General features: G+C 44.0%; 2 protein-coding genes across 10 annotated transcripts in view; one reads left to right on the top strand and one right to left on the bottom strand.

The window, feature by feature from the left end:
* Positions 1-251: 251 nt before the first annotated feature.
* Positions 252-3,553, bottom strand: LOC107132196 (uncharacterized). 2 transcript variants are annotated; one of them, XR_009495246.1, is made up of 5 exons: positions 3,241-3,553; positions 2,152-2,325; positions 2,018-2,080; positions 1,571-1,657; positions 252-1,301 (listed from the first exon to the last, which is right to left on the bottom strand). XR_009495246.1 is itself a non-coding variant. In XM_059888721.1 (4 exons), the coding sequence occupies exon 1, from the start codon at positions 3,354-3,356 to the stop codon at positions 2,349-2,351; it is 1,008 nt and encodes a 335-aa protein (XP_059744704.1). In that variant the 5' UTR covers positions 3,357-3,553; the 3' UTR covers positions 252-1,301; positions 1,571-1,657; positions 2,018-2,080; positions 2,152-2,348. The 2 variants fall into 2 exon arrangements, 1 of the variants encoding a protein (XP_059744704.1); XM_059888721.1 differs by having other exon boundaries at positions 2,152-3,553.
* Positions 2,970-27,253, top strand: part of MECOM (MDS1 and EVI1 complex locus) — a 656,396-nt gene continuing 632,112 nt past the window's right edge. For all 8 annotated transcript variants that reach the window (XM_024995577.2, XM_024995595.2, XM_024995585.2 and 5 more), the window contains exon 1: positions 2,970-3,302. In XM_024995577.2, coding sequence (XP_024851345.2) covers positions 3,266-3,302 — 37 coding nt within the window. In that variant the 5' untranslated portion in view covers positions 2,970-3,265. The remainder of the gene's footprint in view (positions 3,303-27,253) is intronic.

Genomic DNA, 27,253 nt, shown 5'->3' on the forward strand with positions numbered 1-27,253 from the left:
ACTTGGGACAGGTGGACTTGACGGGGTCCGGGTACTGGGGAGTGGGAACCCGCCGGGGTTGGCGCTCAGGGGTAGTGGCGCTGCAGGCGGTGAGCGCGGTCCGCGGCTGCTGGCATTTGCTCCATCGGGTTAAACACACTTGAACTAGCACGTTAGTTCTTTTATTAACACTCAGGGCAGAAAGCACATGATAAAATAAAGAAATAAAAAAAGAAAAGAAACCGAGTTTTCAGGTTTGAGAACAAAAGCGATGATTCTGTGAGTACTTTTATTAAACAACAACCACAAGTATGATGCCTGATCTTTTCACAGTGCTTTGGCCCAAGGGCACAGAGGAGTTTGTGTTTATTTTTTCAGTTAGAATATGTTGGCTTTGCTCCTGTCGGAAACTCTTGGAAAGACCAGGCTGAAGACCCATTCGCTGAAGCTACTGACCCCAGGGATTTGAAAAACCAGGGAGGGGAGTGTGCCCTGGCTGCGCCTCACTCCCCATACCCCCTGCCCTCTAGAAAGGCTTTCAGGACAGAGGGGGGAAATCAGTTTTGATTTTCTTTAGTTTTCCGTATCCCACCCAATTCTCACAGCCCCCACCCCAACCCCTGGTCCACCACTGTGGTTTATAATTTTTCAGCAGAAACGACGACTGCAGCTTCACATGTGGGTCTTGTTTTTACTTGGGTTTGATTCCATGGTCCCTTCATTTTCTATAAAATTGCCCATCACTCCTCTTAACCCCCTTTCTGCAACCGGACCCAAATATAGACCTCCACCCCCACCCTGGGCATGAGATAAAAGGAATTAAGTAGAATAGTACAAGGGGGCAATGTTAACTTCTTTTATTTATTTTTTAAGTTCCCCAGAGTGACAAGGTGAAATGAAACCTCTCAGGCAGAGCCTCCTCCTGTCCAGGCTCTCTTACATCCTTAGTGGACTCTACCACCTTTCCTGAAAGTCAAAGACCTTTAGGTTTGGATAGCTGGGAGGGGCTTGGTCCTCTGGACTGCCTCTCTATCCTCTGGCCTAGGTGAGGGTCCCCAGAGAGTCCTTTAAATGGATCAGAAGCAGTTTCTATGAACTTCTTGCCAGTCAGTCTAGTGCGTTTCTCTCCCTAGAGATTTTACTTTCTTTGGTGAAAGCTCTCAACTCCCATTTCTCTGAGGACCTTTTCTGGTTGGCGGGAAGGCTTGCCTTCATGTAAACTGAGGGAACCTAGTGAACTCAGTCATAGACTTCCGGCATTGACATTCAGAATGCTGAAGTGCCTGGTCATTTTGCACCGGCCAAATGTATGAGCACACCACCTGTATGCAGAGGGCAATAGGAATTGTAAAAGGAATGGAAACACCCCCACCCAAACTTGCCTCTTTACTTCAGAGGGGATGATAGAGTTCTCTTGTGCCCATGTGTGTGGGCACCAGAGTTCTTCTCTTTTGGAAACTGTTTTACTCCTACTCTGTGTAATTTTTTCATCACCCTGTTCCATCTCCCCCCTCCCCTACCTCACATTTCAACATTACACATCTGTCTCCCTTGGGTCTTGTAGCTTGATTCTCCAGGGACCTGTACTTACAGCCAAATGCTCCCAGAATTACACAGCTCTGAAGAAAGAGAAGTGATGGGCATCCTTGCCAAGCTGAATCTTTCAAATTTCAATTTTCTGGAATAAAGATATTTGCGAGCCACTGATGGATAGTCCCATTTGGGGTTGAACCTTGCTATCTGTTCCTAGTTTTGACAATAAATGACAACAGGTACAATTGGGCATTCTTGGTTATCTTCCTTCCCATACCCTTCCTTAAACTCACACCCAGAACCTGCTATTCTTTTCTCTTTCCTTTAACTTGAACATCAAGGATGTATCACTGTAGCACAGAGGAAATTTTTCTTTTACGGTGTCTGGTAGGATTTGCAACAGATATTAATGAGGACATAAATAGCTCATGGAAGGTATTGAACAAAACTAAGGTAAGGAGGTTGTACCAAAAGAAAATCCACACTTACTCGGATTTATTCATACCTTAAACACAGCTAGCTCCTTTAAGAGGTCCTCATTTCTGCTTGCCCACTTCTTTGGTAAATCCTGTAATTAAAGCAAATTTTCAATAATGTATTTTTAAAAAAGTGGTGGTGATGGGGGAATCTCTCTCCTACCTCTTCCTTATGACCCGGGAGGTCGTGGGTTTAAGCGAATGAGTGAAATGGCAGACAGGCTGAGCTGCAGCAGGAGGCGACAGGGGCAGCGGTGGGGGAGGCCGGAAGGTGACAGCCGACCTCAGGGAAGGCAAAAAGAAGGTCTTGGATGTCAAATGCCCAAGGTTCCCGGACCTGGGAATCAAGGGTGATCATTATTACTTGGTGAGAATAGACCAACCAACTGACATGTTCCAAGGATGGCAGGAAGTATTAGCATTACACCTAAAATCAAGGAAGAAGCAGTTATTTATTCTGCTTTCAGCTCTGAAAGCAGAAGCCGCAATAGCTTCAGTAGCAGTAGTAGCCGCAGCAGATTTCCCGAAGTTCAGGATGATTCTCACTTTCTCCTGGATCGCTCGCCGAGAGTCCGGTCCTCCTAGTTCTTTAGTGTGGGAAAGATTTTTAAAAGTCCCCTCCCCTCCCCCTACTCCTTGCTTTCCCCCAAGGACCGTACAGAAAATGTCCTGCAATTTATGGTGGGAAAAACAATAATAGTAATGATACAGGCTTATTGGTGATTCCAACACGAAATCAATCCTTTGCCCGAGTCTTTTCGTTCCTTTTTTTTTTTTTTTCTGGGCGAGGTGTCTGCTCCCCTCCGACTCCCTGCGCTCGTTCCCCGCCCCCCGCCGCCCTCCCCATGGCTCCCTTTCTCCGCCTCCTCGGCGATTGCCATCTGACAAGATCTCCAAATCAAAGTGATAAATCGCTCCAAACTTTTTTTGGCGGCGCTGAGATGTTGGAGGGGCGTCTAGCGCGCATGTGCGAAGGTGTCCAAACTGACAATGCTGGAGAGATAGCGAGTGTGGATTGAGAGAAAGGGAGAGAGGGAGGGAGAGAGAGTGAAAGAGGGAAAGACAGAGAGTGAGTGTGTGTGAGAGAGAGAGAGAGAAAGAGAGAGAGAGAGAGAGAGAGAGAGAGTGTGTGTGTGTGTGTGTGTGTGTAAGAGAGAGAGGGGGAGGGAGAGAGAGAGAGAGGAGAGGGAGGGAGCGAGAGGGAGAGCAAAAGAAGGAAAAGATCCAAGAAAAAAAAACCCCAACCACACACCAGCGGCTGCAGGACTGGGCACAGCATGAGATCCAAAGGCAGGGCAAGGAAACTGGCCACAAGTAGGTGCAATATCCCTTTTCTATTGGATTTCCCCCTCCTCTGCCATCTTGCATATCTGTCTACTGCGCTCCGGGAGGGAGAGCGGGGCTGCCTCTCGCGCCGGGGCCCCGGTTGGAGGGCAGGCGCAGAGCAGCTCCAGCAACCTGCCAGTCCAGCCTCCGCGCCGGCCGCCCGCGCTCTAGCTCCTTGTTTGGGCGCCAGAGGAGCCGGGGCAACCCTCGAGCCTAGTGCGCGGACCAGCTGTGGCAACCCCGGGGTGGGGGTGGGGGTGGGGGTGGGGGCAGCAAAGACCTGGGTGGGAGGGAGGAGAGAGAGCGAGAGCGAGCGGGAAGGGGTGGGGTGGGTGGGTGAGGTGGGGGTGGGGGAGAGGAGATGCGAAAGTCTCCCCCTCCCCTCCCCTTCCCCCCAGGCGGAGGAGAGTTGCCTCTGGCCAACCAGCTAGTCCCGGGTGTGGGAGGGGGAGCGGGGGATCGGGGAGGGGGGGGCGGGCTGGGGAAAAGAGCCTTTTCGCGCCTCGGTTTGTTTCTGGGGTTTGGGGTGGGTGGAAGGCTCGGAGGGAGCTACAGTGGCGGCGGCGGCGGCGGGCAGCCGTGGTGGAGTTGGGAAAAGTTGCGAGGCGGCCGCTGGAAGTTGCGCGGGCTGGCGGGCTGCGCCGAGCGGCTGTTGCGGTAGTGGGCGCTGTGCGCTCTGCCGTGTTCTCCAGCGTGCGCGGCGCGGCGGGAGGATTGGGGTGGGGAGTGGGGGAGACGAGGGTGGAGGCTGTAGTCCGGGTGTGTGTGTGTGTGTGTGTGTGTGTGGTGGCCGGGGGGCGGGGGGGCCGGCGCGGGCAGAGCAGAGCTACCAGCTCCGCGGAGCCGCGGGCAGGTGGGGAGAGAAGAGGCCCCGCGAGCGCCTGGAGAGCGCGGACTAGAGGGCGCGCAGCCAGCGGCGACAGCAGCCGAGGAGCAGGAGGCCGAAAGGGCGCGCTCCGGCCCGCGAGCTCCAGGCTGGCAGGGCGCCGAGTGACCCCCAGGGGGCGGGCTGCGGGGACACTGGGCTCGGAGAGGGCGCGGCGGAGCCTCCCGCGCTGTTTCTGGACGCAGCCGAGGTCTTGGGTCACTAACCCTCCCCGGCGCCCCCTGCCTGCCCGGCGTGGAGCGGCCTTGGTCACGCGGGAAGAGGGCGATTGAGTTCGGGGTAGGGGCGACGGGACTCCCATCCCCCATGCTTCTCGCCGAAGTGTTGGGTGGCTTCGACCGGCATTGCCCGCCGAGCCGACACTGTCCGAGAAATCGGTAGCATCAGCCGGGAGTATAAGCTACGGGACTGGATTTGTCCAAATGCTTCTATGTCGAGTCTAAGGGGACCCGGCGGTGCCGAGTCCAGGAGCGATCCGGGGCAGTTCAAAGCGCTCCTCCGCAAGGTGTCAGCACGCGGGGCTGCAGCAGCCTCGGCAAAGCACAGGCCGCCGTTCGCTCTCCCGCTCGCTGAAAACATAATTCTCTTGTTTTGCGTGTGGATCAGAGAACGTAGAGATAGGGTGGTGGGTGGGATGCTTCTCCCAAGTGAACCCCTAGTCTCCCCCACCTCTGCATATTAAAGCCAAGTAACGCCCCGAGCCTTCCCGCCTTTGGTGTCCCCGCCGCAGCCGCGCGGAAGGCAGCGGCACCTCGGGCGGCTGGGTTTCTTTAGCGGTGAGAGTCCGCGGTCTAGCCCAGCGAGATGCTGTCATCTTAGGCGCCTTTCCAGTGCTTCTTCCAGTTCTCACCCAAGCACTCCCTCTCGCCCAAATACGTTTCCTTTCGCTCTGGTCTCAGGGATCAACCTATATATAGGAGTCCTTGGGCCATCAGTCCATCTATTTCTCTTTTGGATATTGTTCATTTCACTTGGCTGCGACAGTGTCAAAGCGCGCCTGTGGAACTCCTGTTTTTCCTGTTTGCGTTTAATGGGGCCGATGTCTTTATTTTCATCGGAGGAGGAATAAATGTACATATATGCTTGGAGGCCTGTGGGCTTCAATTCCGACTGAGGGTTAGGGGTGTGTGTGTGTGTGTGTGTGTGTGTGTGGTTGCGGGGACGAAGCGGGGGGTTGAGAGCCGATTTCAACTCTGCCTAAGTTGTGAAATGAAAGCCGAACCCTTCGCGCGCCTCATTGCCTGGTATCCGCCGAAGTGAAAGCAGAACACAAAACCCTTCGAATTTTCTTGGGCAACTTCTTCAACTATTTTAATTACCAAGTTGTTCGCTGCCGAATTCAAACATTCCCGCACGCACAGCCCACTCAACATCCAGAAACCGAGTCTGGTTTCCTGTCTGAGGATACTTGTCATTCATCCAGTGGGAGACCCGTTCATTTTGTCTCTAGTGTTTCTAAGGATGCCGCTGCGGCTTTCTGATAACTAGATGCGAACTCTCACAAACTTTTCTTGCTAAGCCTCAGGTTCCCGCTGGCGCTGCTCCAGCTGTTGCCAACACGGCTGCCTTTCGGACAGCAGCGCTGCTTTATGCAATTCTTCGGTTCTAATCTGGGTAACGAAGGAAATCATATTAAAACTAAGAATTTTTTGTATCTTGAAGCGGTATTTCCTTCCCCGCGTAATGCGTGAGTTTCCGAGCGCAGGGCGGAGATAGTCGCTGACCCCTGCTGTGAAGCCAGCGAAAACTTCGTGGCTGTGTCTGCACCGGGTTTCTTTCTTTTTCTGGGTTAGGAAGAGGCAGTGTGACCAGCATACTTTAAAAAACAAAACCACCCTTTTTGTTGTAAAAGTAAACACTGCAGTGGAATCAAGTCACTTAGAAACAGTTGTTTCCTCGACTGTTATTCTTCATGTATTTTGTAAATTTCTTTGGTGGCCAAGTCTTGTCGCGATCTTGGCTACGGTACAGGATTCCAAGGATCCAAACCAGGGACCACAGACCCTGAAAGTACCTCTGAAGTTAAACTCAGAATGAATGCACAGCCTACTTCCCGACTTACAGGGCTTGTTTTTTTCTTACACAACAGTTAAAACCGATACATTCGTTGCAAATCATTTGGGAGGAATAAACCATTACATTAAAAAAAAATAAGGGAAAAGCAGGAAGACTGACATTTGTACTGTCTAAAGATGGTGGCTTTTATTCCCACCTTTAAGAAAAGAAAACTAAAAGCCAAGCAGTCTCTGGCAGCCGGGTGAGGCTTCCCAGCCGTTTTCTTGGGCGGCCAGGACAGCACCTGGGCCGTGCCAGAAATGCCAGTTGCAACTGTTTCCTTCTGGTGATGGGAAAGAAGTGAAGTTGGATCTGTCTAGCGCGTCTAGGGCCCGAAAACCGAAGGAACCCCCCCCCCCCCGCCCCCACCCCAGTTTTCCAAAGTGACACCCGGCAGGGTTTCAATCACAGCAATGAACGAGTTGCAGCGAATAACCCCCCTTAGCTACCGGGCCACGCAGAAGTCTTGTAAAGACCCAGAAGGCGATGCGATTAGCAAGACCCCGGTGAGGGGAGGGCGGGGGAGGGGGGGCACTTGTTACTTGTACACTTGATCTCGGTTTAAAAAGAGGCTCTGAAGTAGGTAAGGTAGATGACGACTCTTCCTCTCCTGCTTAAACGCCTCCCCTTAGTAAGCCAAGTACATAAGATGGCAAAGAACCGCAAGCCTAGGTTCCAGCCTCCACTGCCCCATGCCTATCTACTTGCGTTTTCCTTTATCCTTTAAAAAGCTCAGATGAAAGCACAAAGCTTTGCTTAAAACACGCATTTTATTTGTTTATTTCAGTCTGCTTTTGAGGAGGGGGAAAAAAGCGCTTGCCCTGCGGAGGCCCCGTTTAGGAAGGCGGTTTATTTACCATTACTTGACCATTACCCTGGCTTAGGGCTTCTTTATTGCATTTGGCACTTAGAACGAAGCATTTCGATGTGTTTCGCCAAAAAAAAAAAAAAAAAAAAATCTGTGTTTAGGGGAAGGTTAATAACGTTTTTCATTCTCCCCTCACACTCATCTTCAACACTCTGGAAGGGGACGGTTCATTAGCTACAGGGGCTGGAAGGCTGGAATAAAAGGCTCCTTTTTCAGGTTTTTATTTGTGAGGGGCCGAGGAGTCGCAGGTCTGGGGGCCATTGGCTGCGGTGTGTCTGTGTAAGTGTGCCTGAGTGTGTCTTTTGCAGGGTAGCCCAGCTCTTGGCTTTCTGAGCGGAGGCCTCCCCTCACTACCCGTGGGCGGGCGCGGCCTCCTCAGCAGGCAGACATTCAACACGTAGGACGCTCATCGAATAGAAATTAATGAGTCATCCCGACGTTTTTGCTTTCTTCTTTTTTAAAAGTTGAGGGTAATAATTCAGTAAGCAGTTTTCCTTTAAACATCTTGTCGTTTGGGAGTTTATTTTATTTCATTTTTTTTTTTTTTGCGACTTAGGGCCATGTTATCCCAGGCTGCAGACGTCGCCTGGGGCAGGAAGGCCACAGCTGGGGACTCCTGGCTCCATCCTCCCGGGCCAGGAGGGCAGGGGAGCACCGACTTGTTGCCCTCGGCAGGCCAGGCCCAGTCTCCTCTCTCCCCACACATCCTCCGTTTGCCTCTGCTGGAAGCGGGCCCTGAAATGGAGAAACTTGACTTGTCATCTGCTGGCCACTGGCTCTTACCGTGTTCCCAAGGTACTCAGAGCTTGGCAGAGCCCTATTCCCAAGCGCTGGGTACATCGTCCGTTCACTGCCGTCCCCCCACGACCCCTCCAATCATCTCGAAACCAGGCCGGGTGGGATTTGGGGGTGGAGCTGGGGAGGCCCTAGAGAGGAGGGAGGTAGTGCTCACCAGAGCGCCCTCCCCTCCGCACCTCACTCCCCCAGCTGCTCGGCTGCTAGCTCCCAGGCCCAAAGCTTCTTCCCTTTCAACATCAGAGATGCTGTGTGCCTGGCGCGGTGCTTCGCTTGGAGCCTTGTTTGCACCGACCTTGTACAACACATACACAAACATACACACACACACACTCTCTCACAGCTCAGGGGTTCAGGGACACTTACCCATTCACTCTCTCTGGCAAAGCAGGCCCCTTCCTAACCCCCTGGGACCAAGGAGAGAGGGGCTCTGGGGAGGTGGAGCAGGAGCAGACAGTCACTCCATAAAGATGCTGGGCACATTTTTCTGGAGAGGTGGTTAACCCTTCTTGAGCTGAAAGTCTCAGCTCTAGGCACTTTCTACAAAGATCTGTGGGGTCTGCTTTTCTTTTATATGAATCACTAGTTTCCTCCCCACTTCATTTGCCAAGGTCCTCTTTCTAAAATTAGATTTTCCCCTTCCCACTCTTGAATTTACCAGGGAATTCTCAAGGAAATTGGCTGGGTAGTGAGAACAAGTGTGAGGAAGAGGATGAAAAGGAGACAAACAAATGGAACAAACAAGAGAGGGGAGAAAGGAAGAGAAGCAGCATGCTGCTTCTTCCTAGATCTCCAGTTTGCACACAGATGGGTATTTTTTTTTCCCCAGTAAATGAAAAAAGTGTAATCCTTGTTAATTACCTTTGCTTACATGCCATACAAGAAACTTCAGAGACATTTCTACATAAGGAAGAAACTGTTTACAAAACTCTTTCAAAAGTGTGACATATTGCTCTAGTTCAGCACTAAAAAGCTAAACACACTTACCGTCCTTTGAAGTGCCCTGGCCAGGGCAGCTTATTTGAGTGCGGTTCAGATATTGCTGTGGGTATAACTAATGGCCTCTACCTATTTAGCTCAAGTGGGAGGAGAGAAAGGCCTGAATTCCTTGTCCAATGGGTCCCTCTGGAGACTGGATTCTGGCTCCTGGCCAGTTCTGTACAATGTCAACATTGAATATTTGAATTCCCAGACTCTATTTAACAAGTTTCTAAATAAATAAACTCATTGTGTGTCTGTGTTTAAAATTATTTCACCTCTTCCATAAAAGCCACAGTGTCTTATTACACTGGCCTTGCAAGTTGATTTTTTTTTAAAAAAATAAACAAACAAACAGAGCTTAAGTAATTTTAATAGGCAGATCTTCACAATATGTTTTACAGAGACATTCTCTCATGTGTGGCTGGGTAGGAGCTATTTAGAGGGATCTTGGGCTGTTCTGTGTGATGTGGTAGTGAATTATACTAAAAACCAGGCTAAGTTCAGAAAGTCAGTGCAATATTAATCACATCTAAAGGGAGGCCTGACTGTGTAAGTGTACTGTCTTTATGTATTTGATAATTTTGCCTGCTGGGTCCTAGAAGACAGAGAGCTTCACTGATGTGTCCTAAATGGCTATCTGTAGGCTACCACAGTCCGTAAATATTGGTAGGTGTGGAACTTTGCCCAGATGGAGTTTTCTTTCTGAGCACTTTTTCTTTATCTGTGTCTGTCTCTGTAAGTTGGAAGGGGTAGATACACATGTTATCCTACTGTTTCAGCATGGGTCTGAAGTGGACCATATGAATTCTATGGTTTTACTCATCTCTCAGCATTTGAACATCCACAGCATTTTTATGCAGATTGGAACGTACTTGTTCTAAGAAGTACACGCATAATTAAAAAGAAAAGGCAAGTTCTGGTCCTCTTGAAAGTGTGGACCACATCTGGAGTTGTTAGGAAAAAAAGTGGAATTCACTCTAATTTATGTGTATAAAGGACAACATTATTAAAAAGAATGGGATTTGAAAGGGCACACAGCAAAACCTATAACATTTAGCTGGTAACATGGAGAGCTCAAAGCCAAGAAAAAAATACCACTAACCCATGCAAACCTTAAAATAGATTACAATGACCTCAGCCATTTTCATTTTAAAAAATAATAGCCATGATTAAAATGGGGGGAGTGTTTTACTTGGAACTATACTCTTCTGCATTATTATAAGAGCTGTTTTGTGGTTAAAGAACTGTTGCATTATAGAAAAAAAAAAGTGAATTTTTAATCAAGTTCCTGACTCTTCAAAAGCTCTCACTTTTGAAGTACTTCTTATTTTGGTTTTAGTTATTATTCTTATTCATCAACAAACATGCTGCTTTTAGCTTGTATATATAGCCAAATCCTTGACTACTAATGTTTGAAAAAATTCTAAAGGAAAATTTTATTTGGAGAAGAGATTTTTATTAATTCCTATAGTAACACCAGAGTAGGAATTGGTGGCTATAAAAAAGGAAGGACCAAAGCTTTCTTAACTTAGTTTAAGAACCTGCTTAAAGGACTTAATTTTGTGTGTTAAGGTTGTTCAAACTATGACATTTATGAAAGTCTTTGTAATAGCACTTGGTGGGCTTTGGGGACAAGCAGACTTAAGAAACAAATACTGCTGAGTAGGAATGAGCCATCTGGTCCTGAAGGTTACCACTGTGCTCGCCAGTTTGCATCTGGGTGTGGTCCCTGATTGAATAGCCAGGTCTTCTTCAAGCAATTGAATGCCTCTGAGCTCCAGGATCTTTACTTGTAAAGGAAGAGTTATAACATCACTTTCCTAGGCTGCTGTAAGAATAAATTGGAGTAAGTGTACCCCCTGTACCTCAGTCACAGCCATCACTCAATCAATCTCAGTCACTTTCCTTCAGTTTGATCTGTTACATTTTCCAAATTTTTAAGACATCCTCCCCTCCTCCCCATTCTGTTTTCATCCAGTCTCATCTGTAGACCTATTTGCATGTATATAGTAAGCAGTTTGTATATCTCCTCATCAATCACGTCTTCAGAATAAATGGGAGTCATATGTAAAATTTAGACAAGTCAAAACTGTCTACAGCAAGCCAAACTAAGTGGTACCTTTATTCTGAAAACTTGAGAATCTTCCTTTGCCCCTTTTTGGGGGAGGTGAGGGACACTTTGTGCATACAGTGGGAATTCTCCTTTGCTCCACAGGTGTTGGCATTGTATGTACACAGCCTAAGTTTAGTTGTGCATACCCTCTGGTTCTCATGATCCCTTGCGTATGAAAATTTTACTTTTAAGAGAATGAGTTAAAATTTTTTTTAAAAATTATTAATTTATATATTTATATTTTTGGCTACAACATGTGGCATGGGAGATTAGTTCCTCTACCAGAGATTAACCCTGGTCCCTCTGCATTGGAAGCATGGAGTCTTAACCACTAGACTACCAGGGAATTCTGGAAATGAGATTTGTAGTTCACTTTACTACTCTAGAGAAGACCTTATTCTCTAAATGAGGTCAGAGTAGAGCAGAGCTTGTAAACTTGAATGCCTACAGGATTTGGCAGGTATGACAAATGCATGAGGCATGGTGGTGTACGCACCAAGCACTCTCTTATTTTTATTTAAAAATTTTTTAATATAAATTATTTATTTTAATTGGAGGCTAATTACTTTACAATATTGTATTGGTTTTGCCATACATCGACATGAATCTGCCATGGGTGCACATGTGTTTCCCATCCTGAACCACCCCCCACCTCCCTCCCCATCCCATCCCTCTGGGTCGTCCCAGTGTACCAGCCCCTAGCATCCTGTATCCTACGTTGAACCTGGACTGGCGATTCGTTTCACATATGATATTATACATGTTTCAATGCCATTCTCCCAAATCATCTCACCCTCATCCTCTCCCTGAGTCCAAAAGACTGTTCTATACATCAGTGTCTCTTTTGCTGTCTTGCATACAGGGTTATCGTTACCATCTTTCTAAATTCCATATATATGCGTTAGTATACTGTATTGGTGTGTTTCTTTCTGGCCTACTTCACTCTGTATAATAGGCTCCAGTTTCATCCACCTCATTAGAACTGATTCAAATGCATTCTTTTTAATAGCTGAGTAATACTCCATTGTGTGTATGTACCACAGCTTTCTTATCCATTCGTCTGCTGATGGACATCTAGGTTGCTTCCATGTCCTGGCTATATAAACAGTGCTGCGATGAACTTTGGGGTACATGTGTCTCTTTCCCTTCTGGTTTCCTCGGTGTGTATGCCCAGCAGTGGGATTGCTGGGTCATATGGCAGTTCTATTTCCAGTTTTTTAAGGAATTTCCACACTGTTCTCCATAGTGGCTGTACTAGTTTGCATTTCCACCAACAGTGTAAGAGAGTTCCCTTTTTTCCACCCCCTCTCCAGAATTTATTGCTTGTAGACTTTTGGATCACAGCCATTCTGACTGGCGTGAAATGGTACCTCATAGTAGTTTGATTTGCATTTCTCTGATAATGAGTGATGTTGAGCATCTTTTCATGTGTTTGTTAGCCATCTGTATGTCTTCTTTGGAGAAATGTCTGTTTAGTTCTTTGGCCTATTTTTTGATTGGGTCATTTATTTTTCTGGAGTTGAGCTGTAGGAGTTGCTTGTATATTTTTGAGATTAGTTGTTTGTCAGTTGCTTCATTTGCTGTTATTTTCTCCCATTCTGAAGGCTGCCTTTTCACCTTGCTTATAGTTTCTTTTGTTGTGCAGAAGCTTTTAATTTTAATTAGGTCCCATTTGTTTATTTTTGCTTTTATTTCCAATATTCTGGGAGGTGGGTCATAGAGGATCCTGCTGTGATTTATGTTGGAGAGTGTTTTGCCTATGTTCTCCTCTAGGAGTTTTATAGTTTCTGGTCTTACATTTAGATCTTTAATCTATTTTGAGTTTATTTTTGTGTATGGTGTTAGAAAGTGTTCTAGTTTCATTCTTTTACAAGTGGTTGACCAGTTTTCCCAGCACCACTTGTTAAAGAGATTGTCTTTTCCCCACTGTATATTCTTGCCTCCTTTGTCAAATATAAGGTGTCCATAGGTGCGTGGATTTATCTCTGGGCTTTCTATTTTGTTCCATTGATCTCTATTTCTGTCTTTGTGCCAGTACCATACTGTCTTGATGACTGTGGCTTTGTAGTAGAGCCTGAAGTCAGGCAGGTTGATTCCTCCAGTTCCATTCTTTCTCAAGATTGCTTTGGCTATTCGAGGTTTTTTGTATTTCCATACAAATTGTGAAATTATTTGTTCTAGCTCTGTAAAAAATACTGTTGGTAGCTTGATAGGGATTGCATTGAATTTTGACATGGAGCCTTTGTACTCCAGAGCTAGAGGCAGTGGCGGGAATTGCATCAAGCTGAGGGTTCAAGCCTTTTCTAAAGGTGCCCTAACTCCCTGCTGCATTTGGGAAAGGTGGCCCAGTGCTGCTAGGTCTTCCATGTGTAAGAGAAGCCGCATACCGGGATTGTTCTGTGAATTTTCCTCTACTTCATAATGTTGACTCAATTTAAACAGCAACATACAGCATTCTGCAGGTCCAGCCAAACACCTCTACCTGTCACGTATAGTTCATGGACCCTGGTTTTGCAACGTCTGGATTAAATGATCTACAAAGGTCCTTCAAAGTTCCAACATTTTACGATACCCACAAGGCTTCCTTAATATTACCTTGTGTTTCTAAGATCTGTATCTTCTTCCTCCACCCCAGAGTTACTCTGTGTGTGTGTGTGTGTTTTGATAGGTGGAAGTACTTATTACAGAATCTGATATCTGGCCATTTATCTGGAAAAAAAGTCTTTCTCAGCCATGTTGTGTCTTTCTTTCCCTCCACGCTGCTTCATCATTAATTGGCTTAAGAAAATAAACTGAAACAGTCACTCCCCATCTCATAGCCACTGGTCACCATTCTTCTTTATTTCTCCCTCAACCCAATTCTTTGATTTGTGGGTTGGGGGTTGAGCAGTAAATCATTTGGAGACAGTTTTCTGTGGTTTTCCTCGGTGGGAGAAGAAGTCATTTGGCTACTGTGGGTATCACAGAGGAAGAGTTCACTCCTGCTCCCTAGGAGGGTCCAGATGTCATGTCCTATACATCTGTAACTGAAGAACCCAGCTGAATTTAAACATGAACCTAAGATGGAGAAATTAGTTTTTAAGGGACAGAGGTATTATTTGACAAGAATGGCTCTCCTTGCAGCAAGGTTGATATATTCAGGGAACATTTGAAAATAAACACACATTATTCTGTTTATTGTCATGATTTGTATTTTTAGCAGAAGTGGTGGGTGAAGAAGAGGTAAGATTAAGTCCTACGGATACGAAGGTCGAAGTATGGTGATAAAATACTGACACGACAGATTTTCCCAATAATGTCTAGACTGAGAACTCTATAATATCTAAATGAGTACTATAGTCAAGGGACTGGTCAATAAATACTTGCTAACTTTCAGTTAGCATTGTTAGCAAAATCATCAGATAAAGCAATGCTTGTAAAGTAGTGACGAACCATGCCTATAAGTATTACCAATGGGTTAGGAGATAAACTCCCAGTTTTTACACCTGACACTGAAACCCCAATTTTTTTAGTCAGGCCTTTGAGGTACTCCCACTCTTGAGTCAGATGGTTATTCTGAGCCCACGTTCTGACATAGATTGGCCTTGGGTCTGAGTCCTGATTCCACCAATTACTAACTGTGTGAGATAAAGGCCACTTAATGTTTTTTGGCTACAGTTTTCTTAATTATAGACTAAAGGTATTTTCTTCATGGGAGGACTTGATGAACTAATGTATTAAAGCACCTTACTATTAAATGTTTAATAGTAAGAGCTCAACACATGTTCATCATTATTTTATAAGACTTTCAGGCTTGTTTGTCTCCCTATCCAAATTAGTCCGTTCAACCTGATTTGTTTAATCATTCTGCTTTTCTCAGTCTTTTGTCAGCCTAGTCTTGTGTCTCCATCTTCCAGCCTTTGGCCACAATGTTGTCATAGTCTGTAGACCTCCCCATACAGTCCTCTGACCATCAACATCTAACTCCTTTAAGAGTTAGTTGAAAGGTTTCCTTCTTCATGTGGTTCATCCTCAACCCTCCTGGAGACATGTTTTCTCTATGTTTTTTCCTTCCAATAGTATGGAATTATTTTTATCCTATCATCATTTGGATATTTTGTTATAAATTACTTTCTTCACTTTCTGTATCTTATTTTTCTAGCTAAACTGTAAAACTCTTGGAGAGTCCATTTCTGTTTCATACAGTCCCCATTTCTATGCTTTGCATGTTGCAGATATCAGTACAGTTAGGTGATGGTGGTTAGCGATGGGCTTTGCTGGATTATGTGAACACCTTCAATTTCTTTGCCTGTAAAACCTGTGCAGTCAGGTACTGTCAGTGCTAGAACTCGGGGATATCTGACACTTTAATTGCATACTAAATCCACAGTTGGCTTATTTTGACAGTGATAAACCACCTGGAAAGCACGTTTGGAAAGTAGAGTATTATTCCTAATTTTCACCAATAATGCTCCTCATTTTGCCTGTGCAGGTTTAACCTACGGCTCCTCACTTAAATTACAAATTGTTATTGATCTACACCTGATCTTAAGGTTTATGGAAACGCTGCGCTGGACTTGATTCCGGAGACTGTAAGTGGAATCAAGATAGAGACAGTGAAACAGTTTGTGGACTCATGTAATTCCGAGGGATTTGGGGGCAGTCAGCTTTACAAAGGTCATCAGAAGCCAAGGTTTTAGACAAATTCCAACTCTAATTCAAACAATAGCAACAATAATTTTGCTGTATATTTTAATGTTCATTTATAATGAAAGTCTCTTTCAATTTAAGGCTGACCAAGTGATGTTGCATTCAGTCTTGTTTAACTGATCAAACTAATTTCACCCACCCAATGGGGCCCCTTAGTTCAAATCAACCATGTCTTCTTCCTCCCATTGAATCCCTCTACCCCTCTCCCCTACTTACCCTTTTACTAATCTCTCATCTCTGTGGTGAAAACAGGACTATTTGTGCCTTGGACAACTGTCCTCAAGCTCTGAATGACTGCATGGTTTCCATTCCTGTTAGAAGTTTTCTTCCTGCAATACCAGCCTGGAGTGACTTTTTGTCCTGCTCTTTGAGCTGCTTTTAAGGCATTGGAAGCCCCTTTGACATGAAACTTAGAAACTGAGAACCACAATTTTATACTGTAATGCTGATTATAGACTTTATCTTTGGCAGCAGCCATGAAATTAAGTAGTAATAAAATGTTTCATGATAAAATGAAAATGAAAATGGAGGGATTGAGCAACTCTCTTGGTTTCTGATAGGGTCATGGTTTTTAACCTTGTTTAGAGTCTCAGATACCTGTGAGAATCTGATGAAAGGTATGAAGTCTCCTTCCAGAAAACGCATATGTTTTCATATATACATACTGCTACTGCTACTGCTACTGCTAAGTTGCTTCAGTCGTGTCGGACTCTGTGTCACCCCATAGATGGCAGCCCACCAGGCTTCCCCGTCCCTGGGATTCTCCAGGCAAGAATACTGGAATGGGTTGCCATTTCCTTCTCCAATGCATGAAAGTGAAAAGTGAAAGTGAAGTCGCTCAGTCGTTTCCGACTCTTAGCAACCCCATAGTCTGCAGCCTACCAGGCTCCTCCGTCCATGGGATTTTCTAGGCAAAAGTACTGAAGTGGGGTGCCATTGCCTTCTCTGTCATATATGCATAAAATATCCTTAAAAGTTTTCATACAGTGTCAGTGGTTCATTGACTTCTAAATTCCAGCCATAGGTATTATAATGGTTCATTCATGTGAATCAGACTTGCTGTACCCTAGTATGTTTGTTATGTAATGTCTTAAAGTATTTAATCAATATTTTTCATTATCTTAGAGATATTTTTCCTGCTTAAAAATTTATACTTGCTCTAAAAATTTAAAAACTGCCAAAACAAGCACACCAAAAATGAAAGTTCTTTGTTGCCTACCCTCTTTTGTCACATATTGCCCGCCGATGGCTCCTATATACCATTCAGTGTAGTGTGTCTGTTAGCACGTATGTGTGTATAAAGTTACAACCTTTTACAGCAATTTGCTTTTCTCTTTTTAAATAACTTAATCATATACCTTGGACCCTTCCTGTCCCTATGTATCAATCTAACCAATTCTTTTAAAGGCAGCAGATCCTTCATCGTTTGGATGTGACACATTTTATTGAACCCTATGGTTGACATTTGAATAGCTTCCAGTTTTCAGAACAGGACAGAGAAGTTCCCTAGCCCAGGACTCTACGGGAAAATGAAAGTGAAGTGTACAATTAAAGGAAGCTCACAGTTCAGGGTGAAGTGTGCTGGCCCTTGAGCCTCAAACACAGTGGGGCTTTGGGAAGGTCACAGAGGGTTGCCTCACCCTGTCAGGACAGATCAGATTTCCAAGTATCTTTACCCCCTGAGGTCCAAGGGTCGAAGCCCAGAGCTAAGGTACATCTTTGTGAGATACACTGTGATATATCAGTGACATTTCAAGCTTCCTGGATTGTTTTAGACCTCATATTTATGACCTATTTCTATTTTCTCCTGCTGTTCAGCACAGGCTGTAGCTGAAACCAGTTCACATACCCCTAACTGTATAAGAACAAGTAAGTTGTCAGGGTTTCAAATCTCAAGTTTCTGTTTTGAAATTACAATTTCTTTGCATGTACTTTTGTTTTAATTGGAGGATAATTGCTTTACAATATTGTGTTGGCCTCTGCCATACATCAACATGAATTAGCTACAGGAATACATATGTCCCCATGCATGTACAGTTTTTACCACATTGTGTATACAGCAACCAACTAATGGGACTAGGTAAATGCAGTTTATTTAAAGCCAATAAAAAAATTTTTTGATGCTCTTTTAAAAATTACCCACAATAATTTCTAACCTATGAATTGGAAAGACCATTTTTATAGGAAAATGTTTTTCACTGGATAACCATACTATGGGAAATTTTTTATAATGGAAACTATCTCTTACTTTTAACTATAGCATCAAAAATTTGACAGTATAATGTTACACACTAAAGCCCATCAGATGCAAAATTCCAGTTTTTGATTATAAGTTATAAACCAGGATAGAAAGACTTCTGAAAAGTGGTTTTCTTTGGCAATGATGTTGTTGATTAAATATAAAAAATTCAGAAAAAATTAGTTCAGCCCATTCCTTTACACAGAGGTTACAAAAATGAAATAGCTTGGCTTTGGTTCTAGTGGGAACAACTTTGCCTATTAAAGCTCATTAGATTAGATTAAAAACACACTAGACATTTTAGACTGAATTTGAAAAGGCGCCATTCAAGGGATCAAAATTTAGTCATATAAATCTTTTTAAGAATTAATTTACTTTGCAATTTTGGTTCCTTAGAGTACAGTATTTGTTCCAAATTCAAATATTATTTTTAATGGATGCATAAAAGTTGTTCCATGGGGCATTACTCTTGTTAACATTTTTAAAGCATTTTTTAAAGGAGATCAATCAAATCAACTCAATAAATAGTTATTGAGTGCCTAGTATATAAAAGGCACAATGAACAAAACCCTAGAAACACTGACTTTCCTGAAAATATTGAACATCAGCACTCAACAGACATACATGCTGCTGCTGTTGCTGCTAAGTCGCTTCAGTCATGTCTGACTCTGTGCGACCCCATAGATGGCAGCCCACCAGGCTCCTCTGTCCCTGGGATTCTCCAGGCAAGAACACTGGAGTGGGTTGCCATTTGCTTCTCCATGACAGACCTACATATACCCCTGACAATGGTTTATTAACTGAGAGAAAGACCACTGTGTGCCTGTTGCTGGTTATCAATGACTACATTGTGGTTTCATGAGCCTGGAACACTGAATTCTATGCCTGACTCTTCTCCACATATACTTTGCTAACTTTGCTAACATTGTGAAGCCACATACTTAGCAAACTGCAGTGCCATTCCAAGCATTGGGGGTCTTCCATTTGACAATAATACCATGCTTCATTTCTCTTAATCCCTGTCAGATGTGGAGGTCATTGCTTGCCTCACTAAGTTACTTACATGCTAATGCTGATGGTTTCCATTCAAGATACTTGAAAACAAAGCCAGGCCCTTATAAATACTTACTCTTGGTGACTGTTATGCACTCATTTAGCAACTGTTCTGTAATTGTAGGTGAAGGGAAGATAGCAGCATACACACACACACACACACACACACACACAGAGGCAAGGCCCACATGGAGTTCCCATTCCAGGGGAAATAAACGTGAATGGTCATATACTTTCAGATGTTGACTTGTGGTCTGAGGAAGATAACGGTGGGTAATTTGCTAGAGAGCACCCAGGACTTATTTTAGAAGCATGGTCAGAGAAGACCTCTCTGAGGAGGTGACACTAGAGCAGAGTGATATGACGAGTCTGTTGTTTAAGTGTTTGAAGTGTGCCACTTTGACACTTATGGCTAGTGTATTCAATCTTCCTGGTTCTCTAACCTAGGGCAAAAGCAGACAAGACGTCAAAGTATTGTCATTGATTTCATTTTGTACAATGCACTCACAGATACCATATACATTTTTAGCTGGCTCCACAGCCTGGGGGTCAGAACAAACGTTTTTGTGTATCTTCTTTTATAGATGGAGGGAGTGGGAATTTTGGGTTTGATCTGTAAACATTAGGTTGGTGGCAGCATCAGAGAACAAATTGGGTTTCTGGACACATAATTCAGTCCAGTTAAACAAATATTTATTGGACACCGTTTTAATAGCCTGAGCCAAGCGTGGTGTTGGGCACTGAGTGTACAAAGAGAAATAAAATCAGTTTTCTGCCCTTGAAGAATTTACAGTCTTTTGGGAGAGACAGAATGCGTGGGCAGATGTCTCAGTACAGTGGGCTCAGGGTAAGCCCAAGGGTCACAGCCCTACTCTGGTTGAGTCACAACCATCTGGACAGTGGTACATGGCCGACGGCGTACCTTGTTTTACATCTTTTCTGACAAAACATCCTTTAACCGCCCCAAGCTCAGAAAAAAACTTGTTTCAAATTTGAGGGTTAAAAGTTTGTATGGGTGTAGAAACGCTGGGCTGGAAGAAGCACAAGCTGAAATCAAGATTGCTGGGAGAAATATCAATAACCTCAGATATGCAGATGATGTCACCCTTATGGCAGAAAGTGAAGAGGAACTAAAAAGCTTCTTGATGAAAGTGAAAGAGAAGAGTGAAAAAGTTGGCTTAAAGCTCAACATTCAGAAAATGAAGATCATGGCATCTGGTCCCATCACTTCAGGGAAAATAGATGGGGAAACAGTGGAAACAGTGTCAGACTTTATTTTGGGGGGCTCCAAAATCACTGCAGATGGTGACTGCAGCCATGAAATTAAAAGACGCTTACTCCTTGGAAGGAAAGTTGTGAAAAAAAAAAAAAAAAAAGAAAGTTGTGACCAACCTAGATAGAATATTCAAAAGCAGAGACATTACTTTGCCAACAAAGGTCCGTCTAGTCAAGGCTATGGTTTTTCCATTGGTCATGTATAGATGTGAGAGTTGGACTGTGAAGAAAGCTGAGCACCAAAGAATTGATGCTTTTGAACTGTGGTGTTGGAGAAGACTCTTGAGAGTCCCTTGGACTGCAAGGAGATCCAACCAGTCCATTCTGAAGGAGATCAGCCCTGGGATTTCTTTGGAAGGACTGATGCTAAAGCTGAAACTCCCGTACTTTGGCCACCTCATGCGAAGAGTTGACTCATTGGAAAAGACTCTGATGCTGGGAGGGATTGGGGGCAGGAGGAGAAGGGGACGACAAAGGATGAGATGGCTGGATGGCATCACTGACTCGATGGACGTGAGTCTCAGTGAACTCCGGGACTTGGTGGTGGACAGGGAGGCCTGGCGTGCTGCGATTCATGGGGTCTCAAAGAGTTGGACATGACTGAGCGACTGAACTGAACTGAATGCATTTAAATGCATTTCTAAATTTATCTTCTGAGCCTTCAAATGCCTAGGATGGAGGACATTTGTAAATTAGATGGGCAATTAAATGTTTCCTGAAAGATCCCCTGCCCCTACTCCAGTCACCTTTATCTGTGGTTAGGGAGACACTGAACACTGCTGTAGGAATGTGGTAAGATGCAGAGTGTTTGAGTTGTGAACCCATAGCCTTCGGTCTGCACCTGAACAAAATGCTCTTCCCACACTCACCACTTTAGTGTATTTTCTCTCTGGTGCAGCTAGAACAAACTTTCTAATTACAGTTCAAGAAGAAGTTCTTCCCGGAGATTTCCCAAGAGTTTCCTCCAACTCCTTGCCACCTGAAGCCGTGTCTGAGAGCAAAGATGTGATGCCCAAACTGAAATCCTCATGGTTTCAAAGGTGCACCTTTCTTTTAGGCTCAACATTCGTCTAGTAGAAGATAATGCTATCCAAAGACTGCAAGTGGGTCTTAGGAAGCATTACTATGAACAAAGCTGGTGGAGGTGATGGAATTCCCACTGAGGTATTTAAAATCCTAAAAGATGATGCCCTTAAAGTGCTGCACTCAATATGCCAGCAAATTTGGAAAACTTAGCAGTGGCCACAGGGCTGCAAAAGGTCAGTCAGTTTTTATTCCAAAGATGGACAGGAGCTCAGAGAAGTGGCTCCTGCTCGGGTCGGCATGTGATTATGTTGTTTATAAAACAGAAATCAAATAAAAAGCATGGCCCTCTCATCCAGTTCTCTTTGCTAAGCATCTTGCTGTGCAGTGTGTATGTGTGTCTAAGCTAATTTTCCAGCTGCTAGGCCTGGCGGAGAAGTCAGTGTATCCAGCGTCATTACTGCTAGGCACAGTGTGAAACCCTGAGCAGACTCCCCATTTACCTGAATGCATATGATGACAGTGATCTAAGCATCCTTACTGCAACATTAAAACACCAGGAGAGATGTTGTTTGACTCATGAAGTAGTATTGTGTCTTCATTTCTTTGGCCTAAAAATACTGGGTAGATGAATCTGAAGAGGATGGGAAATGTCAAGGTAAAAAGCATTATGCATCCAGGGCTTTCAAAGGGCCTCATGATCTGTGGATCAGATCTCTCTTCCTGCCCTTGGGTTATAATAATCTCTCAGTCACCAGGGTTTTAGTCTCAAGAAAAGAAAATACTGTGATACCTAAATGATGAGCTGTACCTTAGGAAACCTTCCAAGTGAATCTGTGGCATAGGCCAGGACTGGTAGACTGCTTCCAGGGTATATGGAACACAACCATTTATTTCCTTCTTTCACTCTCACACAATTTGCCTGGATGATATCATAACATTTCATTATGTAGAGTTGACAATTAGTAATAATTTTCCTAAGAAGAAAATGCTCTCTGGAGCATTTTAAATCCTGTCTACTTAGAAAATAGATGCTTATTTTTTTCTTAGGTGAGTTCATTTCAAAAGTTCAGAATATTTTGGGTATCATGGGCATGTTTTCTGAGGGATGATGTTCACCAGAATATCAAAACATAGCCTGAGTCCCAGCTTTGCTACTCGTCAGCCTGGTGTCCTTTGGCAGGGTACTGACTCTTTGAGCTCAATGTCCTCAAGTATAAGATAGGAACAGTACCTCTGCTTTGGCTTCCTTTACACTGCTGCTGCTGCTAAGTCGCTTCAGTCGTGTCCGACTCTGCGACCCCATAGACGGCAGCCCACCAGGCTCCCCTGTTCCTGGGATTCTCCAGGCAAGAACACTGGAGTGGGTTGCCATTTCCTTCTCCAATGCATGAAAGTGAAAAGTGAAACTGAAGTCACTCAGTCGTATCCGACTCTTCGCGACCCCATGGACTGCAGCCTACCAGGCTCCTCCATCCATGGGATTTTCCAGGCAAGAGTACTGGAGTGGGGTGCCATTGCATTCTCCTCTACACTAGTAATGTCAAAAATGAGATAACATATGTGTAAGCTTTTGTAAATTGTAATGAACTGTGTAAATTTAATACAGTTCTAAAATTATAGAATATTAAAAATGCTGCAAGGGATTAGGCATGTAGATTCTGGAGCCACATTGTTTAGGATGACATCTTGGCTCTACTACTACCAAGCTGTGTGGCCATGGACAAACTACTCAGCCTCTCTGCGCCTTAGTTGCTTCATCTGTAAAATAGACATAATTTACAAAACAGCAAGTAATGGTACTAATGAAGAGTGCTGAATGTTCACATGTTATGAGGTTAGTTCTCACACCTCTGTGTTTTGTTATCCTGGTTTTGTGGGGAGGGCACTTGGAATACACTAGTTGTTTGCTCCAGGCCTTTCGGTTCTGAGCACAGAGCTAGGATCCAGCCTGGATTTGCTTTATACCAAAGCCTAAGAATTTACTGAATCTGAACATTCCACTGCCTTTTTTTTTTTTTTTTAATTCAGAAATAAAAGTGGAACATGACATTGCCTGGGCATTCCAGAGCTCATAAAGATAATAAGATTTTTCATAGAGGGCACCTTCATCTCAAGAAGTAATTTCATACAATTCTCAGTAAAGGGGAATTTTGCCACAGTTGATATAAGTAATCTTTTCTATGACAAGGGCTGCTTATCTTCCTGTCTTCCACTTTCTTCCTAGAGTTATCTGCAGTGTGGTTTTCCATCACTTTATGTTTTTAGTTTTATTTAGGTAGTTCTACAAATCTTTGTTCAATGGATGTCTTACTTAGGAAAGACTTCGTCACTTAATTGTCTGAAATCACAAGCTAATTACACCTTACAGTTTACTAGTCAATAGTGCTGAATTCAAATTCCCATTTTCTGAACAATGCACTGTGACTGTAAATTCGCCCAAGGTCACCAGTGTGTTTTTAAGGCAAGAAAAGCAAGCCACAACTTTATGAGTCTTTCCTCTGTGCATCGCATCTGAAAGCAAGTCCTCAACTTTGTTCTGATAGCCAAATCATTTGGATCTTGCAATGAAGTGTTGGACTAGATGCATCGTTGAATAATCTGTGGGAATTAAATAAGGGGAGGGCTAATAAGGTCTCAGACTTAGTCTGTTGTTTGGTTTGTTTATTTTTGGGGACAGGGTAGTGGACAAGTTAAGAGAAGATTGTTTTTGTTTTAGTCACTAAGTCGTGTCCGACTCTTGTGACTCCATGGACTGTAGCCCACCAGGCTCCTCTGTCCATGGGATTTCCCAGGCGAGAATACTGGAGTGCGTTGCCATTTCCTTCTCTAGGAGTTCTTCACGACCCAGGGATTGAACCCACTTCTCCTGCATTGGCAGGTGGTTTCTTTACCACTGAGCCACCAGAGAAGTCCTAAGAAAAGATTCAAATATAGCTGGATAGAATCACTTGGAGAGCTCAAATATACCAGTGTTTGGGATCCACCCCAAACTAATTAAATCAGAATCCACGGTTGTGGGGCTCAGGTGGTGGGGAGCAGTGAGTCCCAGAAATAAGAAACTGGGAATAAGGAGATGATTTAAGGAGATAGCAAAGATAGTAAAGTGGTTACAAATGCTTCAGTTCAGTTCAGTTCAGTTCAGTTGCTCAGTCATGTCCGACTCTTTGCAACCCCATGAATCACAGCATGTCAGGCCTCCCTGTCCATCACCAACTCCCAGAGTCCACCCAAACCCATGTCCATCAAGTCGGTGATGCCATCCAGCCATCTGATCTTCTGTCGTCCCCTTCTCCTCCTGCCCCCAATCCCTCCCAGCATCAGGGTCTTTTCCAATGAGTCAACTCTTTGCATGAGGTGGCCAAAGTATTGGAGTTTCAGCTTCAGCAGCAGTCCTTCCAAAGAACACCCAGGACTGATCTCCTTTAGAATGGACTGGTAGGATCTCCTTGCAGTCCAAGGGACTCTCAAGAGTCTTCTCCAACACCACAGTTCAAAAGCATCAATTCTTTGGCGCTCAGCTTTCTTCACAGTCCAACTCACATCCATACATGACCACTGGAAAAACCATAGCCTTGACTAGACGGACCTTTGTTGGCAAAGTAATATCTCTGCTTTTAATATGCTATCTAGGTTGGTCACAACTTTCCTTCCAAAGAGTAAGCGTCTTTTAATTTCATGGCTGCAGTCACCATCTGCAGTGATTTTGGAGCCCCCCAAAATAAAGTCTGACACCATGGGGGTAATTCCAGGACTGTATACCTTTTATTGTATGGCTTCCTTTTGACTTTTATAAGCACAGAGTTAGAATTTGGAAAGATTCTCTTAGCACTTGGCTCCATGGACTTGCTTTCTGCCTATGACTTCTGGTCTTTGTGGCAGTAATATGCAAGAGCTTTCCAGTTGTGAAAAGCCACTTCTGGGGACACTGCATCACAGACAACGGATGGTCTTTTGAGAGTCCAGGAACTTTGATGTCTTTTTGACCATTTTGATCTGGTAGTCATTTCTAAGGAGACAATAATGCTTTTCAGATAAAAAATAATCACAAAAACAACCCAAACAAAAACAGAATCAGCAGCTGCCTGGAGAGAGAGCCCTTTAATATTGCTAGTTTCTTTCATCTTTTGGTTTTCTGGAACCCTCAACATGAATGCTTGTACCAACCTTTTCATGCAAAGGGACTGCTGGAAATTCCAGAGAAAGCATGGAGGGAAAACAGAAAATGAATTGTTAAAAAATAGATGTCTCAACCAGAAATGTAAAAAATGCAGAGTAGGTTTTCAGACGGGGATTGCGCTGTGTTTTAGAAAGTTTGGATGTTGAATGCCAGTGACCATTATGCTTGGCTGGTTTTAATCAATGCTATCAGTCACTCACTTCCTTATACAGGAAGATGTATTAAATAAACATGTTGGATGTTGTTGGATGGTCCAGGTATGTTCAGTTGCACCTGAGTGCACACTAGCTCAAGGTGCCTGGTGGTTCTGGAGGTTTCGTTGAGCTCAGTGGGATAAACACCAAAACAGGCTACATGAAGAAACACAAGACATTTGTGTGCACTTGTGGTGAAGGAGAATGGCTTTACTGAAAGACAGAATTGAGCCAGCAACAAGGCATGAGTGTGTATTTATAAAACGTGTTCTTGTGTGGATCTGTGGACAGTTGAGGGTCCCTCCTTCAGTTTTAGTTGAAGTTGTATGTTTCAAAATTATTAACCATGACACCCAAATACTCCAAGGAATTTCATTTGGATTCTGCCACTATTTCAATGATGATAAATCTAATTGCCCCTTTGTTTTTTCTTTCAAAGTGATCACTTGCATTTTCTAATTTTTAGGACTTTCTTCAAACCAAGTGTAAAGGGATAAAGTAGTTCAGTTTAAAAAAGAGAATAAAGCCATATTTTCATAAGAGCTTTTGAATGTTTATTTTGATTATAATGCCAGTGTAAGATGAATATAAACTATAAAATGCCAGGAACCAAGAGTATAATTTTCTAGCCTCAGGAGTGGGGCTACAGAATCACACATATTTGAGATAATCTGTGTATTTTAAGAGCATTATAAGCTGCAGTGCAAGAGGGGTTTTGCAGCAAAATATATGGTCAGCGAGAGAAAATAGAATGATTCTATTCTGCAACTGAGGCTTGAAATAGGAAGACGAGAGTAACTTTTTCCAGGCCACCCATAAGAGAAACGTGGTACAGGGAAATGATTTCTTAGCTACCAGACAGCTTTCAAACCCATTGCTTTCAGAGAAAATTTTTTGACTTATTTCCTGGGAATGGAGGATCTGTAGTAGAGGTCCATCCTTTTCACTGTGCAGAAATTACTCATTTCATTCTCACTGTGGTAAATATTGGTTCTGCTGTCGATCTTCTTAAATGCTGTTGAGATAAAATAGGAGATCTGCTAGGAGATGAAGGCCCAGGGCTAGGCCAGAGCTGTCTTGGTGCCCTCAGTTAATGTTTAGGAAGCTTCCCTTTGGGGAATGATTATTTTGTATGAAGGATTCTTTTAATAATTTTATATGTGACCGATTTCTCCCTTATGCAGCTTCTGTTTTGAGAGTAAGCAGAAGGAAATGGTAGTAATAACAAAATTGGTTTTTGCTCATTCACACTTTTCTGCCATTTGGATTATTGAAGTTGTGAGCGGGGGGAGACTGGACGGCAGAAGCAAGGATGTGAAAGAAAAACATAGGTGTGTGGGGGAGAGAGGATGTGCGAAGCAGAGCAAACCGGATGTGCTGCTAAGAGGATTTGTTTAGAAAACACAGTGCTAAGAGTTCAGTATTTAAACATTCATATTTGGGGATTCACACATCTCTATTAGCAGTTCTGTGGAAAGGAAGTTTAGCAAAAGCATATTGATGACTGATGTAATTTAATTAGACTCTGGCTTCATAAATGCAGCGTTATTTGAATGAGACGTTGAATCCTTTGATTTCCTGAGAAAAA

This window comes from Bos taurus, chromosome 1, assembly GCF_002263795.3.
Source record: "Bos taurus isolate L1 Dominette 01449 registration number 42190680 breed Hereford chromosome 1, ARS-UCD2.0, whole genome shotgun sequence".
NCBI classification, from domain to species: Eukaryota; Metazoa; Chordata; class Mammalia; order Artiodactyla; family Bovidae; genus Bos; species Bos taurus.